General features: G+C 36.9%; 1 protein-coding gene across 1 annotated transcript; it reads left to right on the forward strand.

Moving 5' to 3' along the window:
* Positions 1-1,319: 1,319 nt before the first annotated feature.
* Positions 1,320-16,793, forward strand: LOC139716034 (uncharacterized). Its single transcript, XM_071627590.1, has 6 exons — positions 1,320-1,329; positions 2,053-2,355; positions 14,084-14,299; positions 14,880-15,041; positions 15,575-15,736; positions 16,610-16,793. The coding sequence occupies exons 1-6, from the start codon at positions 1,320-1,322 to the stop codon at positions 16,699-16,701; spliced, it is 945 nt and encodes a 314-aa protein (XP_071483691.1). The 3' UTR covers positions 16,702-16,793.
* The last annotated feature ends 2,272 nt before the right edge of the window (positions 16,794-19,065 follow it).

A 19,065-nucleotide genomic window follows, 5' to 3' on the forward strand; every position in this document is an offset into this window, starting at 1 on the left:
TAGAAATCTTCGACCACAATAGTTAACCCACTCCACTGTTCTTCAAACATACGAAATTGTAATGCAATTGAAATGAAAATGGACGACAATTTATTCTACGAAATTGAGAGGGAAAACTACTACTTAATTCAACAAAAAGTTACTTCCGCCTTAAAGTGAGTGAAGTATAGATTTGCTCAGTTGATCTGAAACATAATGTAGTATACATGTCCATGTGCTGCTGTGTACGTACTAAAGAGCTTTAATCAAAAACTGGAATAAGGATACTTTGCACCCGCTAACCATTATTGCATTGATATATTTATAGATATCAAACCATTGAATGAAAGTTTATGTTAAACATACAATAATGATTTAACGATAGTGTCCATATGAAAAGATACATGATCTATGTTTCAGGACGGTGATGTTTTTTTCTCCTTCTTTTTAATTCCAAAGGTCATATCATATTATAGATACCAATAAGTCAACATAATTTGTACTAAAGGATATCACACATGTTGTCATACCATGGTATTGTCGTTCAAAGTCTTGTCGCTGTTCGGTGGGTAGAGGGTGAAGATAAAGGTATAAACATGTGGGTATATAGGATGTATTATGTAGGCCTATGTATGTAATGGTAAAGCTGGTGATAATGAAATAAAGGATGACAGTTGTAGATGTGAGTAAAATGGTGTACATTATGATAGAATGTAGGATTCAGATAAGAGTCAAATTGTTACTAAGAGATGATGGTGTAGATAAAAGTGAATGGCGTAAATGAGGCTGAGAGTGTAAATAATCCGGGAAGGGGGGTCTAGCTGTCACAATGCTTGTAAAATGCTACAGTACATAGATGGGGATGACACTGAAGATAACAGTTGAGTGGGTAAAGACGAATATCAATGGTGAAAGTTCGTGGTGATTGATAATAATTATGAGTTTGAGTAATGAATGATAGAATTCTATACGTGTCATATGTCTTTATCTTATTTTACCCATACTTGAATAAAATCTTTTCAAAAGGGCTAAATCGACAATTCGTTCTCTGGCATCCGCATTATAAAGGAAAGCACGTGTAAAAACCTGAATTCTAGCATGTTTTAACTTTGAGTCCAGGAGACCGGTCCCTTGAACTAACTTCCCTTAAAGAACAAAATCACCACCTGGGAAATCACCTTAAATCACATGGTACATCTCAGAAAAAAAGAAAATGGCATAAAAATTCCCAAGGAGAAGCGACAAGACATATTCGGGATAGCTACCGTACTACGTGGGGGCTAAGCACTCCATCAAGAGTAGGGAATGTACATTAAAGGCAAGAAATATTTGGTTTCCCTATGGCACTTCGTAAGTGGCTCTAATAATAATACTGAGGGCGAAGGTAGGACCTACAATATACTGTAATGTGTATATTAATGTATGTTATTGTGTAGTGTGGTTATACCTTCTCAGGTAAAGGATATGTAGGGCCTGTGAAGATGGAGTTATGCACTTGAGTTTACAGCATACAATTTATAATTCTGTCGAAAAAAAGGTGTTTTACTCACTGTGCCTATCTTTACTGATACAGTATCTAAATACCTTCGGCAAGGGGAGTACCGGGTAATTTATGAAAAATGCCAATACGTTCAGCATATAAAGCAGCGCTAAAATTTTAGATGTCCCAAAGAACTAAGGCATCGTCAATCCCAGCAATTACAATAATATCTATAAAATATAGATATGTGATAATAAGCTTATTATCGTTGATGCTCTCAACTTTTTAATCATGATCTTTGATTATTCTTGAGGGAGCTGTTTACCATTTGTTACAAGTTTAAGTCCAAACTCTACGTGTGGATTCAAAGTATTTATCATTGATAGAAAGAAGACTAATCGCATCTCTTTGTTCAGAGAAACAACAAGAAATCATGGATATGGGATTCATAGAAAAAAGATATCACGCATTGAAGAAAAAAAAAGAAGATAATGATATAAAACTCTTAATCTTGTTTATAAAAATCTAACAAATCTAGCCATACATGTCATAATCTTTAACCTCCTCACCCATCTATCCATCTATCTCCTCAGGAGTAGGAGCCATCCCTGTCGTTCAGTGGAAAGGGGAAAATATTAGTCTGCCGTGCAACATTCAAGGGGAGCCTTATATTGTGAACTGGGTCGAAGGGAACATCTCGAATCCTCTCCAATTGAAGAACAAGGCTGCATTTTTAAATGGGAACTTCCAGAGCAAGGAGAAACGGTTTGGCATTGACAAGAATTTTAATCTCGTTATCACGGAGTTGGAAGTGGCGGATGAGGGTCACTACCATTGCCAAGTTCTTCTGAAGACTTTCGAGGATTACTTGAATTCCATCTTTCTTACAGTAAATGGTATGTATATCCTACACCAAGTATTATTGCCGTTGGATTTTAGATGCCTGTAATAACCTGAGGAAGGTCCGGAAAAGAGGTCAAACTTGAATCAGCAATTAGACAGTGGTGATTGTTCACACACACACACACACACACACACACGCATACATACAGATACACACACACACACACACACACACACACACACACATACACAAAACAAGGAGGGGGAGATGATACGTCATTGGAGCCTGTATGAAAGCGAACCGTTTATGTTACGTACACCTGTCATTCTCAAATACCAGAAACATTTTAATGGATCCACCAGGTTCTCGTAGACAAAAGTGTCGAGATAATCTTCATATCTAGTCAACAGGATTTTCTGCTTCATTTTCCTTTAAATGCTAACCTCCAAATTAAATACATTTGTTAACCTGCCTTCTTTCATTTTTTTTACAGGTACTTTCCACATCTTAAGTTGGCTCGGCTCCAATTTTCAGAATATTTACGCTAGAAAGTATCTGTATATCATTATGTATACATGCTAGTCATAAGATTTTATTGAATTAATATGCAATTAGTATTAAAATTTTCAAATTCATCTGATACGTTTACAGCTTAAAGAAAAGATAAGACAACACGTCAATGGGGAACCACTCAGGATAAAGTAAATCATATGATCAGACTGAATTAAGGTACATGTATTGGGAGTGTAAATGCAGAAGACTATCGTCCAATAACATGTAACATGAAGATACGACAGCTTTGAAAGAGAAGAAAAAAAAATGGGCAAAACATAAATCTTGTATACTTATCGAAAATAAAAGAATAAGCAAGAAAAAAACACAGTAACATTCTGGCATCACATTGCAAAGACGAAAGTTGTATCTAGACACTTGCATAAACAGAGAATAAGGTGAGTGAGGTGAGATCTGGTTCAAGTGGAGGAGCCCAGCAGGCAATTGAGGAGCTTTTTCTTTTAATTTGATTTTTTTTTGATATGGTAATAGTATGACATTATGAATACTGTAATCATACATAGTCAACATCATTATATTAGGATTTTGAATGTCATATCATTGTATTCGACTTTGTCTTCTGATCAAACCGAGCAAGAGGTACGAAATTTTAAATTTTCTTGAATAAGAGCATTGATTATTGTAGTGCATTATGTTTGTAGAGCCGTATGAGTCATTTGTATTTGCTTACTTCCACGGTGAATCACCTTGATATCTTCATTTTTCTGCTATGTTTATATCTAAATGAGATTGGAAGGCAATTAGCGGGATACTCAATGGAATATTGCATGAGTTAGGGCCACTGTTTGGCTGTAAACGATTGCAATTTTCACTCGTCTGAGCATGGCACACTTTTTTTTTCTTAATCGGCATTGTATGTCTTCAACATTTAGATGATGACTGGCGGGGGAGGAACATACCGAATGTTCCACCCGAAGGGTTTGAAATGCTATAGTGAGGGAGGTTATGAGGTGGTTACTTACAGCCTCCGGAAATAGCATTTCAGACCCTAAGGGTGGAACGTTTGGTACATGTTTCCGACGACAAAAGTCATCATCTGTTATATTATATGCTGGGTGAGTCAAATACATCATGTACAAAACACCAAATGTACGTCAAATACGTCAACGACAACCACTAGCACAACGCACTCGATCGCTCGCTCGCACAAAGCCAAATTCACTGTGCGCGTGCGGTCCTAGGCCTTCTGTCATTTATTACTTGAAAATGTTTTCCCATGGGAGAAAATTACAAGAATGTTCGCCCATGGGCGAACATAACGAATGTAGGCCTACCTCCATCATGACTGCGTTTAGCCAATCACTAACCGGTATTTGACTAACCCATTTTTAATATAACGTGATAGCAGCTCCACGATGATGTCACATCACGCTATGTAGACCAACCAGCGGACATGATTTTTATGAAGTATAGATCGAGTTAAATGGTCACTATAATTATCCCTCTCACTTCTGGCAGCCAAGGTGACAGAACATATCATCGAGCAGTGTGTCAGAGAGACTCATGGTTCAAATCCATGTACCATCCAAACGTCAAGGGAAGCACCAACTGTTAGTCTTGACTGCAGAATCGCGGGTTTTAAACCAAATGTGTCGCTCGTGTGGAGCAAATCAGGTCAAGAACTTCCTCCAGTGAGGTCCAACCAGCTCACTTTGCCTGACGGGACTTACGAAAGAGTCGAGACAATAAACGTTACAGCGACTTACGACACGGACCTAAACTTCACGTGTACTGCTTCAGGTGTTTCCGTGGAGAGAGCTTCGTCCAAGTTTATTACCGTTTTATCTTTAAACGGTAAGTGATAAGGAACCACGTATATCCGCTTATTATAATTATGCTCCTTTACACCGACATTGTACGTTATGTCACGATTTGAAGTATCCATCCATTCAATCATGAAAGTACTATTTTCCAAACTGTTATTTATGTATTAATACATTGTAGAAGGCAATAAGAATAGAATAAAATGAAAAGAAAAAAAATGGCACCCTTCTTTTATTACCTAAATCAGCGATGGTGCATGTGAATAGTTGCATCATCTTTTAAGGAGATGAACATGCACCAAGACGTATCATGTAGCAAATCATCTTTTTGCAACTGATTGACAAATTTTCCCACATCGACGTTTAAATAAGCACTGAATTGATCAGTGTTTTAGTAGTAGCCATGATAAAAGATCATGAGCGTACATACTCGAGCAGGATTGGAACCTACGACCTTCTGATCACCGGACAGGCGTCATCTCCCGTAGACAACCGAGCTTTCTCCCAACAGCAAGTGTTGGTTCTAATCCTTATAGCATGAAACAGGTATTGCTTTATTACTCGAATTCGTGAAATTCTTCCGTCAAAATGTTTTCATTGCAACTGATTGAAAAATTTTATGTCGATGTGGAGCAATTTATCAATCAGTTGCAATGAAAACATCTCGACGGAAGAATTTCATGAATTTGAAAAATCATCTTTTGTTTAGACGACTTATATCGTAAAGACCAATGATTACTCAAAATGAAGCAACATTTGATTTTGATTTGATTTGATTTATTGGTTTCTGTATCATCATTGTACATATACACATTCATGTACAAACATAAATATGATGATATTTTCTTGTTCATTGCCTGTGTACAATGTACAGCATAAGTACAACAAAACATACTACAATGAATAATACAGAGGGGCTACAGCATAAGCGTAGTTTGATTTCCGTGCAGCCCCCGTAGCATAACATAATATTATAATGTACATCGGAAGGAGAATAGGAGGGAGGGATCACTTGCATAGAGATAGGATAGTTGAAAGGAGAAAGGGAAGGGAGAGGCTTGTCTGCTTTCACTAAAGGTTTATACAAAATAAAATCACCTGTATCACTGATTAGCAAGACATGACAAAATATTTCTTCAACGAGGTACAGGTGGACAGTTGATACAGGTCATGGTCGGTTACATAATCATTATTACATAATAGATTAATTGTGTCGATATTTGTACGAAAGAATTTCGTGTATATAACAATGACAATGAAATTACTGATATTCAGATAACAACATCGTTTTTACAGCCTTCCTAAAAGAATACGTGGACTTTAAACTTCGAATTTCAGAATTTTTTCAATTTCAATTCAATTTCATTTGGTTATTTCAATGTGTCTAAATGATGAAGTAAGAGGTGTGTGCATCTATCTTCTCTGGTTGATTCATCATAGTGCTAGTTAGATATGTGTTATCAAATCGGAAAAATCTCCTGCCAGGTTATTTTTGTACGACTTTTTTAACATCATGTATAATCTATATATGCGTTGATAGTTTTTCAAATGATTTTTTTTTAAAGAACCGAAGTAGAGGGAAACGAAGTAACTAAGAGTACAAATGTTAGTTTGATCGTTACCTCTATAATACTAGAAACATCTTAAGTCGCAGAATATTTGCTTTTGTTTGAAAGTTGTAACCTTTTCAACCCGATTTTACCTTCGTATATGTTCGCTCGTGAAATAGTCCGTGTGCCGTGCTTTCCTTTATGCAGTCGGTTTTAAGATGCAGATTCATACATTTTGTGAAGTACCAGCTATCTAATGTACCTTAACCCCTACGTACGGTGCTTACAATACGCATATCGATATAAGATATTACTCAGAAGTTTTCATGTTCATCATCAATATCAAACATTAGTATTTTGTTTGTATTGTCTTTGCGACAGACCAAAAAGACGTTCCAGGTCCAAACATAATCGCACTCGGAATCGGACTAACGGTGTTCTTCGTGGTTCTGATAACAGTTCTTTTTTTCGGTGTTGGAAAACTTTTGCAGACATACAGACCAGAACTCCTGCCTGATGGTATTGTGTTGTATTTTGTCTGAGATGCTTCTTACTCATTTAGGATTTTTCCCACATCTTGATATCCCTTTTATGCTTGGCTACTTAATTAACGTTAGAAATCACTGAAGAATTGATGATAAAATCTATTCCTCATTTTTAGCTTCAGTTGAAGGTACACTATGTACAATTTGACCTGACGTGTGCTTTTTTTCATATATACAATTTCGTCTATTCAAAGAAATAATATGTTGAATTAGTACAAAGTTCTAATTTGCTGTGTTTTCTTGCTCTTCCTTATCCCTGCTGGGAAGAACACAGTGTCCTACAGAGTAGAAACACGGTGTAAACACAGTGTGAAATATCTTCACGCTGTTAAAATTTGAGCGTTTTAACAGTGTGAACACAATGTGAATCATCAATTCACAGTGAGAAACAAAGCTGTACTATGTGAACGCTCTGTGAAAACCACACCACATTGTGAAATCATCTTGACACTGTTAAATTTGAGCGTTTTCACATGGTCGACTATGTTTGAACACACTGTGGACACACTGGGGGACACTGTTTTTTTTCAGTAAGGATGCTCGAGTGACCGCAGAGCTTAGACAGAGAAAATCTGATGGTGCAAAATGCTTTTGAAAGAAATAGTTATTCATTATCATTCTAGATTCGTGACCAAATTGCCTCCGTAATTATTGTTTCCGTATAGTTATGCCGTGACCTGACTTATATTGAGCGGAGTAGACCTTGTGTGTATGTATGTGTATGTGTGTGCGTGTACGTGTGTGTGTGTGTGTGTGTGTGTGTGTGCGTGTGTGTGTGTAGGCCTACAGCGAGTCAGGATTTAGACCTTGCAAAGAAAAAACTACGGTCGAATCAGTGAGAGATCATTGATCAATTGTACCCTCATCTCAATTACATCCAAGAGTTATATTAACAAGGATTCCTCTTTATACCCCGTTCCCACTACTGATCAGATCAACTCGAGCAAGCGAGATCAATCCCGATCACCTATTTTTTACCCCGTTTCCACTGCCGATCAGATCAACTCGATCAAGCGAGATCAATCCCGATCACATATTTTTACCAGAGCAATCCCGACCAAATGCTCGATCGTCCTTCAACACGATTCCTTCCCGACCGCTATTCGATCTTTTACGATCCACATCCGACCATTCTCGACATCTCCAGAATCTCTCCTCGACTACCACATAGATCTCTATTCGAACATCTCGATCTACACACAATCAATACACGATCGCTACACGGTCAATACTCGATTTCTACTAGACTTCTTAGACCAGCTCGACATGACTCGATCTGTGTGAGATCTTGCATCGAACGGGTCGGCAGGTTCGTACAGTGATTGGGTGAAGGAAGAATTTGTTACAGTATTCGTTTGGTTATATGAGACAACTCAGTATTTATGCTTGAAAACGGCGTGGCCAAAAAGAGTGCTATAAAACTGACTGTTAATTGCAAAGGCATGAATGAACGAAAGTAATGATTATCTTTAGTATAGGTTTTACCGGCCAATTTCGCACTTTTGTCAGTCCATTTGATGAAAGGTTCATTCAATTTACCGAAAATCCTCATCACTGCACATTCTGTCATTCAAAATTGCAAGTTATACGTTCAATTTAGCATTCCGATCAATGAGATTTGCACATGTGGCTTTCGAATTCGTAAAACGGGCATTCAAATTGGCACGTGCTCTTCAGTCATTCAAATTTGCCAGCACTGGCGAAAGGGGTATATTTCAGTCATTCAATTTCGCGTATGGGCAGACAAATTTCTAACATGTTCATTGAAATTAACGTCATGTTATTCTTTTTTTGAAAAGGTGATAACATTTAAGCGCGTATTTCTATGTGACTTATTGTTTCATCCACGCGCTGTTAAGCAGTAAAAGTATCGTATGTTTTACCATATCATAATTAACTCGAGTTTGCCGTTCTGTAACGCTCCTTTTCTTTCATACATGACATTTTAGGCCTACATGTACCAATACTCTAGTTTAACTTCATCTTCTTACAGTCATGACGGCACAAGTTAGATACAGACGTATTTCTCAAAGGGACAGAAAAAGAATTATAGGAATATTTGATGATCATAACCTTGACTTCCTATCCTGGCCGACACACGGAATAAAGCGCTCAAGGTAACGGCGAGATGAGTTGTGGCCATGCACATGGTGCACTATCTTCGGACTTGAAGAGTCATTAAGCACATTAAAGAAAAAAAAAATGTTGCCAAAATCTCTGAAATGAGTACGAAAATATGAAATGTAATGACGCTTGGAAAACAATAACAATGTTAAGAAAATAAAGAAAGAAGCAAACCATAAACATGTGTGCTAAATTAACTGCAAAAGATGTTAAATTGATTGCCCAAAAATGAATTGGAATGAACGAGAGCAGCATGTCCGTGATCACGTGACTATATCATTCTAAACTGAATGAACGAATAACCAAATGGTGCTGCTTGTTTTACGAATTTCAAATGAAAAATTGTTAATTAGAATGAGGCTAAAGGTAATTTGAATGCTCCAAAATGAATTTGAATGAAGAGATCATAAAATTGAACTACCGAACATGTCATCTATGGTATATTTTGCTAAATTGAATGCAGCAATTAGGAATTGGACTGACAAAAGTGCGAAATTGGCCGGGGAAACCTATAGTTGATAGAAGAACACTTCCTATTTTGAAACCACAATCATCAATTCTCGCGCAGGCGTTTCGATTTTATAGTCATTTTTCCTGAAAAAACGATGACAAAGACTGATCACTACTGTTTGTGAGCCAAAAAAGGTACAAAAATGCATTCAGTTGTATTCATTCATTTTATCCGTTTTCAGTAGCTATTTTTGACGCATTCGTTATCAGTTTTTACGGCTTCACTATCTCTCAGTCAAGTAGGATATCAGTGCCAAAAGTTACAGATTTTGTAAATCACACATTTTCATGGAGATCAAAGCGCCTGCACGAAGATTGATTATCATTGTGTCAAATAAAATTTGAGGTGTTTTTTTTCTATTGAATAATGTAACGATTTCATTCAGTCGCTCATATCTTTTTAAATAAGAGACAGTTTTGTAGCACTCTGTGTGCCGGGACACTATGTATAATATAATAGGTTCGTTCATATTCATTCGATATTTGCAGTGGATGTGAAGAATAGCAAACCTAAGTTTGATGTTTCATTAAAAAAAAAAAAAAAATGTCACACCGCCACGCTTCGTAAGTGCATTACATATGGGTGGGCTGAAATTAATTTGGTCTAAAATGAAACATAGGCCTATATGCCCATAAATGCACCATTATATAGAGTTGAAAAAACTGTTCTACACCCCTAATGAGTCGTGTTATCTTTGTCATTATTGTTCTCATTATTAAAGAATGAAAAAGTGAATGAAATATATGTATGTATTCATTGATAAAGTATAGGCCCAAGAATGTGTAAAAGAAAATACACGTATCATATCAATTTCTAAATTCATGAAGTGTGCTGATATGTGGAACAGAGTACATTATTATGAAAATAAAACAATATAACATTTTACACTAGCAAGAAATGATGAAAATCTTGGTTGTTTATTTTTTTGTTCGTCAACTCATCCCAGCCAATCGATATCAATTTGGACTTCAAGCAATGTACATACAACTCTCAATAAAAAAAAAAACCTTATTAAGCGAAGCAAAAGTGTAACATCTACGTAAATAAAAGTAAAGTAAGTCACTGAGCATTTATGAATATACGTTACAACTACTGTTTTAACACGTCAGCGTAAGAAATAGATTTTATATCAACGTAACCAACTTCAACTTTGAAACAGACAAGCTAGCAAAAGAATTCTAGAAACATTTCTCAGTTTATAAGTAAAGTAAATAATCTAGAAAATTTCCTTTCACGTTACAGTCATATTGCCAGAATACCGAATTTTTCTCAGTTTCAGTTGTGTCTTCTTTTTTTCTTCTGGTATTTTTGTCTGGAGAGTCTAGTCATTCTGCCATGTCTGCTGTTTAGGGTTTGTTGTCTTTTCTCTCTTCGTGGCCCTATTCTTTTCTTCAGTGGGCCAGGAGTGGCTGAAGATACTGACGACATTTAACTTTTTAACGTGGCCAAGGACTGCGTATATTTTTTCTTAATACCTGAACAATAAGTGAGTGCTAAGAAAGTACGTCTGCACCTGCTGCTACCACTGTCAAAAAGTGCTCGGTATTTGATCGAGTGCCGGTCGAAGCATGATCGAGTTTAGTCGAATATCAGTCGATAGCAGTCCTGTATCGGTCGTGTAGTGGTCGATTTATTCATGAAACTGATGAATCCTGGATCGAGATGATCTGAAATCAATCATGTAGCATTCGAGTATAACTCGAGATGATCGGGAACTGAGCTCGGGGAAAAATCCGTCCCGACCACACTAGATTTCGATACGACCGATTCCCGATCAGCTCGATCTCTTCTCGATCACTACCGAGCTGTTCAGTCAGTCGTCACGGCGTGCGAATCTCGCACAGAGCGCGGAGGACGTATGCACGCTCGAAGCGGTCATGAATACATAATTAGCTGTGCAGTGTTCTTTTTAAACTATCGTTGTGCAGCCCACGCATAGCATTTACAGCTCATTTTTACATTAAATGAAAGAAGAAAGCTCAAGGTCTAATTTAATGACAATGATTTGATAATACTGGAAAGGGAATTAGGGCAAAAATACGAGTAATTTCACGCGTTGAAAATATAAAATTTAAACCCGAAAGAAGTGGGTCAGTTCTTAACCACCTTGCATCTCTTTCAAACTAAATATGTAGGATACTTGATTATCTTATTTTCAAAATATGGAAAAATCAAGTCACTCTATCTTTTATACCTCATGGGATCCAGCAAATTACAACAGTATGACACATCGCTCTTTTTTCGAAATCGTCCATTAGCGCCTTCGTACAATGCTGGATCGTGATTGGTCACAAACGACGGTCGCATGATGTCATCACATCGTCTGCTACTGTGTTGTTGTTTTTTTTACTTCCTGTGTCGGGTCTCGAAGACTGAAACTCGGCTTAAACGTGTATATAATAGGTTTATTCTGTCATATTCTGTCAAAATTTCGTAGATAATTATTTAAGGATTCGTTATCGCCACTTTGTGTTCGTACGGATTTGTCATTTGTTTGACTACTTGCAGATACGAGCACGTCAGCAGTTTCACACGTTGTAAAAAAAAAACAACCAAAAAAAAAAAACATTTGGGTTCAGTCCCGTATACTAATATTTGTGTTACGATGTATCTCATGCCTTTTCTTTTTTGAAATGTTCCATTGTGATTTTCTTTTCATGTTTAGTTTTACATCAAGTTGTCTTGCAAGTTACGGTTTAATAAATAAAATAACCTTGTGTCTGTTTTTTTTTTTCTCCTTGGACATTCTTACTCCTTCAAATTATATTTCTGGTTTTGATGATATGTCCGCTAGATTATGATTTATCCTTTTATTCTTTTATTTTAATTGTTTGTTTTTTTAACTGGAACTTGGAAGCTGCAGCTGGGGACTACTGGTGATTTGCATGAATAATCTGATGAACTATTAATCATGCCACGTGTTTTATTATTATTATTATTATTATTATTATTTTATTATTGTTATTATTATTAGTATTATTATTGCTATTATTATTATTATTCTAGAGCCCGAAGGCCAGGATTCATGAAATACTTTCAAGGACACACCAAGCTTCGCGCCATATGTAGGAAAAATCTTGACTTCGACGATCGCAACTTCCGGTGCAAGTCTCTTTTTAGTCAGTTTTTGAACGAATTTTTAAGTAACTTACAGATATTGCATCTCTTCGATTTTTAAAACAAGTATCGGTACATGCTTCCTCTGCAGAATTTAAAAAAAATATATAGAATATGAAAAGTTTTATACCAGCCAGGATCCAGCAAAATAGAGGTTTATGTTTCGAATACATCAAAACTACGAGCAAAATATAAGGTAAATCTAACGAGAGATTAAACATTGAAAATATTTTTAAATATGGACAAATTTTATATCAAAATGAAGAGTACGAAACGGGTAATTGGACTCACCCCACCATGTCGAAATCGTATACACTAGCGATAACTGCATGGCAACTGTATTGGAGCTTGTACAGAGTCTCGCAAAATTCCGTGAAACCTCAAATTCGCGAGACGGTCATGCGCATCGAGTAAACACTGGCACACGGAACCTCATTATGCCTAATTTGCATACGGCGTGACGACTGACTGTGTTGGTGTTCGGGCTTCCTATTCGAATATTTTGGACATGTCCAAAATCATCGTGAAGGAAGCGGGAGCGATGCCGATCAAGGTAGATCGTCGACCCCGAATACCAATGCCGAGCGAGCCCGACCAGGCTAAAAAAGCTTGATCGGGATTTATAGAGTTGATCTGATCGGCAGTGAGAATGCACCATTATGTAACAAGAGTATGCCCTATAATTATAGGCTTAATTCACACAGTGGCAACGTGTTTTTTTCTTAAAACTCGTTTGAAAGAATTACTACAAACATACGTATAGCTTTTCATTAAGAGAATAAATCTAATGCATGCGACTTTCTTACAGTTTCACAATGTGACATACATGTATCATAAATGGAAAGGTTTCAATATGGCTGTCCTGGGGGTTGATTATACTATTTGTAACATATTTCTAAAAATATCTATCAAATCATTTGTCTTTTTTTTTCATTCACAGCGCGGCTATCCTTTTTGTTGCGAAGCTGTTTTCATTAGTTCCTTGATTATGTAATCAACCTAAATTACTTCTTATATGGAAATACGACTTAGTATTGAGCAAAGTTTCCATGGTAAGAAATCAAATTAAAGAAATAGCTCAACAATTATACAATCGACGCGCTGCCGAAACGGGTTTGTCTTTGGACTACGTTCAGAACACACAATATGCCAAAGCTATTTACCCTTCAATTTTACAGCAGATGTTATTGCAAGTGAGGATATTTGGTTTTGCGAAATGCATCAACTTCTAACAAAATCCTCTCTGCCTTTCATACGAAAGTAAAAACAAAATGGAGGAATAAATAACAAACCATTAGAATTTTCACAAAAATTAATTTCGGTTACTATAAACTTACTGTAGAATAATTTTCAGACATATTAAATGTTGATAACTGCAGGGGAAAAAAGAAACCAAAAGAAGAGAAGAAAAAAGAAACGTTAGGAATACAGAGGATTGATGATTCGCACAGGTGCCTACAGAGAATAGATTGTCAAGAGCATTCCCTTTTCATGAATAGGTATTATATAGGATCTTAATTAATGTCGCATTTTTGTTTATCTAATCTCATAAAATGTGTAAACATTTTAACCTTCTAACATTTCTAAATATTCGTAGGTTTGACACCAATTCCATGCTGGAAGAAGCCAGACAAGCATGAAGCTGTTCCGTCCATGGATCCGTTGGATCCTTTGGATCCGTTGGATCCATTGGAGCCTTTGGATTCGTTGGATCCGTTGGATCCTCTGGATCCGTTGGATCCATTGGAGCCTTTGGATTCGTTGGATCCGTTGGATCCTTTGGATCCGTTGGGTCCTTTGGATCCGTGTAAGGGTAAGGAGAAGCACTTCTGGCATTTGTTTTTAAATTCATGCGTCGAAACTCACGTATTCTATTGCATGTGCGCTGAAGAGTACAAATCAACTCTCACTAATTGATTTGCCTTTGTTTTGCTTTATTGTCACACACCGATTTGTTCATGAGCATACAGAATTTTAGGAAAAATCTTGTGGAAGCTGGAAAAAAAAAATCCCACCAGAAACACAGCTGTCATGACTGTTTAGAGATACGGAATACGAACAGAACGTAAACGTGTATTGTGTTTCTGTATTGTTATGCTTTCATACAAGCGCAAGTGATCATGAAGAACATTTGAAAAGGCATTTCATTTTCCTGTGTCAATATGTAAGTATATCTAAAAAAGAAAATAATGTCATAAATACCGGAAGATTCACGTATAGTGTAAAGCTAGTGTATTATCAATATACACATAATATATATATATATATATATATATATATATATATATATATATATATATATATAATATAAATATATATATTGTATATATATCAAGGCGATAAATACCAAACCCATGCAATGTCTCATTTTTTCTTCATGTTTCTTCGCAAAGTCGAAGAGCGGGAAAAGCTTCGAGCCAAGATACGTGACTACAAACCTGGGGCCGCTTCGGTATGCATCCTTGACCACCTAGAACGAGTCAATATCAATCTATTCGGTCAGATGGGAGCAGGAAAATCTTCTTTCATTAACTCCATTTTCTTTGCCTACACTGGTAAGTGCTCAACTTTGAGATTATAGTTTCATGGTCACACATGACTTTTTGTATTCTTGAAGAATTCATGAAGGATAATTCCACTTCAATTCAAAGTATTGTAAAGGGGGATGACAATTTGGATAGATGAGGTTAAATTATTTGCATTGTATGCATGACCCTTGTCCGAGCAACTAGTGAGAAGGGATTAAATGTTCTTTTTTTTTTTGCTGTGAAAACAAAATGAAAATGAGAACGTGCAGATCATTGTGACAAGACCTAACTGTCTTTTCGTAGGCCTGCATGATGGAGGCAGTGAACAGGGATTTTCTGAAGATTTTACTCGAAGATTTTGGAGTGATCCCTGACGTCACTCCGAAATGAGTGAAAATGAACATCACTCCAATTTCACTCGAAATTCACTCTTTTTTGTATTCACTCTTTTAAGAGTGAATATTTTCACTCGATTTTTTTTTAGAAAGTAATTTCATATAGCAACCAAATATACTCTAATGTGAACATGCCTTTTCCTTTTTTTCCTTTTTTTTTTACAGGAATCCACAAGATCAAAGCACCTGAAGGAGATGCCGAGACCGTAGGAGGAAAAACTGTACAGCGCAGTGGGCATCCGTTGACTAACCACATAGACCTGCACGACAATCGAGGAATGAAGAACTGCCACTTAACTGAACTAGACCGGATTAAAGATGAAATCAGTACGATGAACTGACTCAGTCTATTCAGAAGATGGGAAAAAGGGGGAAAGGGATGAGAGAGAGTATGGGGGAGGGGGAGGGGGAGGACGGAGTGAGTAAAATAGCCAATAAGAGGGCTGCTTTTCCCCCTCTTACACAGTAGACATTGCATTCATCTTTGAAAATTAAATGTTATCTTTACCCAGCTGGAAAGAACACATTGTCCCACAGTGTAAAACACAATGTGAGATACAGTATGAAAACATTGTAAGCACCGTGTGAAATCTATTTTCTGTTAAATTCAAGCGTTTTGACATTTGTGAACCACCTATTCACAGTATAAAACAGAACATTATGTGAACTCTCTGCGAAAAACCACCCCACACTGTGAAATCATCTATACACTGTTAAATGTATAGATTTATAATGTTAAATTCGAGCGTTTTCACATAGTCGACTATGTTACCACATTGTGAACACACTGTCAGTAGAACACTGCGTTCTTTCAATTAGCTAAGTTTGATCACGCTTGAGGATGATTCAAGCAGCACCATGTACAATTGCATAAAAGCAGTAGCAATAATGTTATTCTTCCTTTTATCTATTAGTTATATGACGCCGAGGATCATCCGAATGTCTCCGAAAGGTTGTTCACATTTCCAACGCTGTCAATAGCTGGTATTTTATTGTTCGCCCAGCCGAGGGATGAAATTAGAGATGCAATCGCTGATATTCGATACACTTGATTGACAATTTGGAAAAAAAAAAGACATCGCATACTTCATCACATCAATCATAGTAAGACGATGCTTAAACACAACAAGTATATGCCAGCATGGTGTCGTTCAAGTATACAGTCAATGATGTGTGCTATTTTGTTTGGTTTATTTTCAGAGGGTTGTAGAAGCATGGACACGAAGAACAAAATAGAGAAAGTCAAATCTCTAGAATGTCATGCTGCCGTCTTTGTATACGATTGCACGTGAGTATCTCCTCATTTTTTCCCCCTTCAGCACCTTGTAATCACGCTTTTCGTTGTCATTCGTATGGCGTTGTAGGCATCTTCCATCCTCTTTTATTTAAATACGAATAATGTAGTTTATTGTTACCTCAGTGTTCTTACATCGGTCTTTGTTTCTTCACACTATGTTCAATTCTTTCAGCTCAGTTGTGTCTATATTCCATCCCTTTTCCTTCTATGTTTTCATATTTCAGCTCTTTTCAAACCACTTTGTTGTTATGCCCCAATCTTTTTTCATGCCTCCGCCACGTAGTGGCGCCGGAGGCATTACATTTTCGGGTTGTCCGTCCGTCCGTAATCAATTTTGTGGACAGCGTAACAACAACAACAACAAAAAAAACCTTTTGAGGTATCCTAATGAAACTTGGCATACATGTGTATGAGAGAGTGAAGTTGTGCCTATCAACTTTTAGGTTTACATGCTCAAGGTCAAAGGTCAAAAGGTCAAGATCAAATACTCAAAATTTCACTATTTCCCCCATATCTGTTCAATGCCTGAGGATATTTTCTTGAGACTTAGTGTATACATATCTATATATACATATATGTATATATAATATATATGTGCTAGGCAATTAAGATTCTCTGGTGAGAGTTTCAGTCATGAGGTCAAAGGTCATATGAAAATGTTACAATTTTATTTGTTTTCTCCATATCTTGGAAATGGTTAAAGGTATCTTCATGGAACATAGTGTATATGCATGAACTGATTGGCAGTGATTATCCATGGAATTTGAGGGTCGTTAGGTCAAAGGTCAGGGGTCAAAGCTCATGCTCAACTCTTCCAAATTTGACTATTTCCTTCATATTTATGCAATAACTGCAGGATTTCTTTTTTCTCTAAATTTGGTGCATACATGTATTACCCAATAGAGATTCTCTGGGAAGTCTTTTTGCCAAAAAGGTCAAAGTTCAAAAGGTCAAAGATCAAGTGAAAGTACTGAACTTTACTTCTTCCTCGATATCTAGGATGTGCCTCAAGTTGTCTTGAAACATCTTTTTGCGTGTTCTGCCTGACAGTGACTCTTTGACGAATTTTGTAGGGTCTTAGGGTCAAAAGTCAAGGGTCACGGGCCATGTGAAAATGGTAGCAATTTACTATTCAATACAGAAACTGCACTTTTTATCCAAACCTTACCCAATGCATACACTTATAAAAGGGTCAAAGTCAAGTAAAAGTCCTCAAATCCTCAAATACATACTCTCCCATTCATCCAATTAAACCTACATTGTAGGTCAAGGAAGGTGAACATTCAACACATTTGTGATAAACATGTCATTTTAATATTTTGCCAATTATGTGAAACTGTCGTCACACATTGTCCACATGTACTATAAATCTATTAGGAGTATCATGCATTATGGTGAAGGCATACCAGTCGCCATAGCGACATTTCTAGTTTGTGTCTGTTTAAGGTTCACTTGAATATTGAGCTAGAGCATAGTGCTTTTATAGTTTACTTTTACTTTACTTTTATTTCTGTATAGCTATGTCATCACTCTACGTCCCCTGTTTATCATGGTTAAACACTATCTAAATTTCACCAACTCAGAAAAAAAAAACAACGCTGTGAACAAAGACTCTTTTTTTTTCAACCCAATTACCGACATGATTATATCAACCGCATGATACAAACAGACCTGCATTTCCGACGAACTACTACTCTCAGAACACTCTTTTCTGAATTCTGAAATAGGGTATTGGCGAAACCAGTCCGTACATGGAGCTTCCATCCATATGATAACTCTCTAAACAGTGCGCTACTTCACTCGATTTCTTTGCATCTGGCGTCAACATATTGCTGTATGAGTTTCGTTCTTGCTGCACCCACTCCAAGTGGCTCATTATATATTGTATCTCACTGAACATTGGAACAAGAAAACTGGCAACCTTTTAAACATTTCCCCATTCAGAGATAGCTACGTGTGTATAATACATTTTGAAATGGTTCATCATGAACACAAGTACCACGTCTCTTATCAACTATCCTTCCCTTCGTCAGTACACCTGCCGACATTGTTCACTTGACTGCAACAAACGAACTCGAGCAGCTGCTTCAGTAGCCATTCTATGCCATGATGAGGTCACTTATAGCCAGTTCCTTTTCATCACTTTGTCGTATAATCAGAACACAGGGTTGCCTTACATAGAAGCCAAAGAATCTCCACAAAGCACAATGCAATCAACGTGTGCATGCTTATTAAAGAGTTTATCTTCCCTTTTCAACCACCGTCATCTTTAACATGGTTGATTTAATGATTTCAAAACGCATCCTCATGCACATTTTATCTCGCTCAGCTGGTCGTGTGTTGATTACCCACGCCGATG

Source organism: Diadema antillarum, unplaced genomic scaffold, assembly GCF_040938485.1.
Source record: "Diadema antillarum isolate AM-2024a unplaced genomic scaffold, OU_Dant_1.0 scf00000060, whole genome shotgun sequence".
NCBI lineage: Eukaryota > Metazoa > Echinodermata > Echinoidea > Diadematoida > Diadematidae > Diadema > Diadema antillarum.

Bases quoted from the DNA above. Each gene is read 5' to 3' on its own strand.
- LOC139716034 (XM_071627590.1), top strand. The intron at 2,356-14,083 runs GTATGTATATCC...AAATATTCGTAG, and splicing joins CATCTTTCTTACAGTAAATG to GTTTGACACCAATTCCATGC. The intron at 14,300-14,879 runs GTAAGGAGAAGC...TTCTTCGCAAAG, and splicing joins TCCTTTGGATCCGTGTAAGG to TCGAAGAGCGGGAAAAGCTT.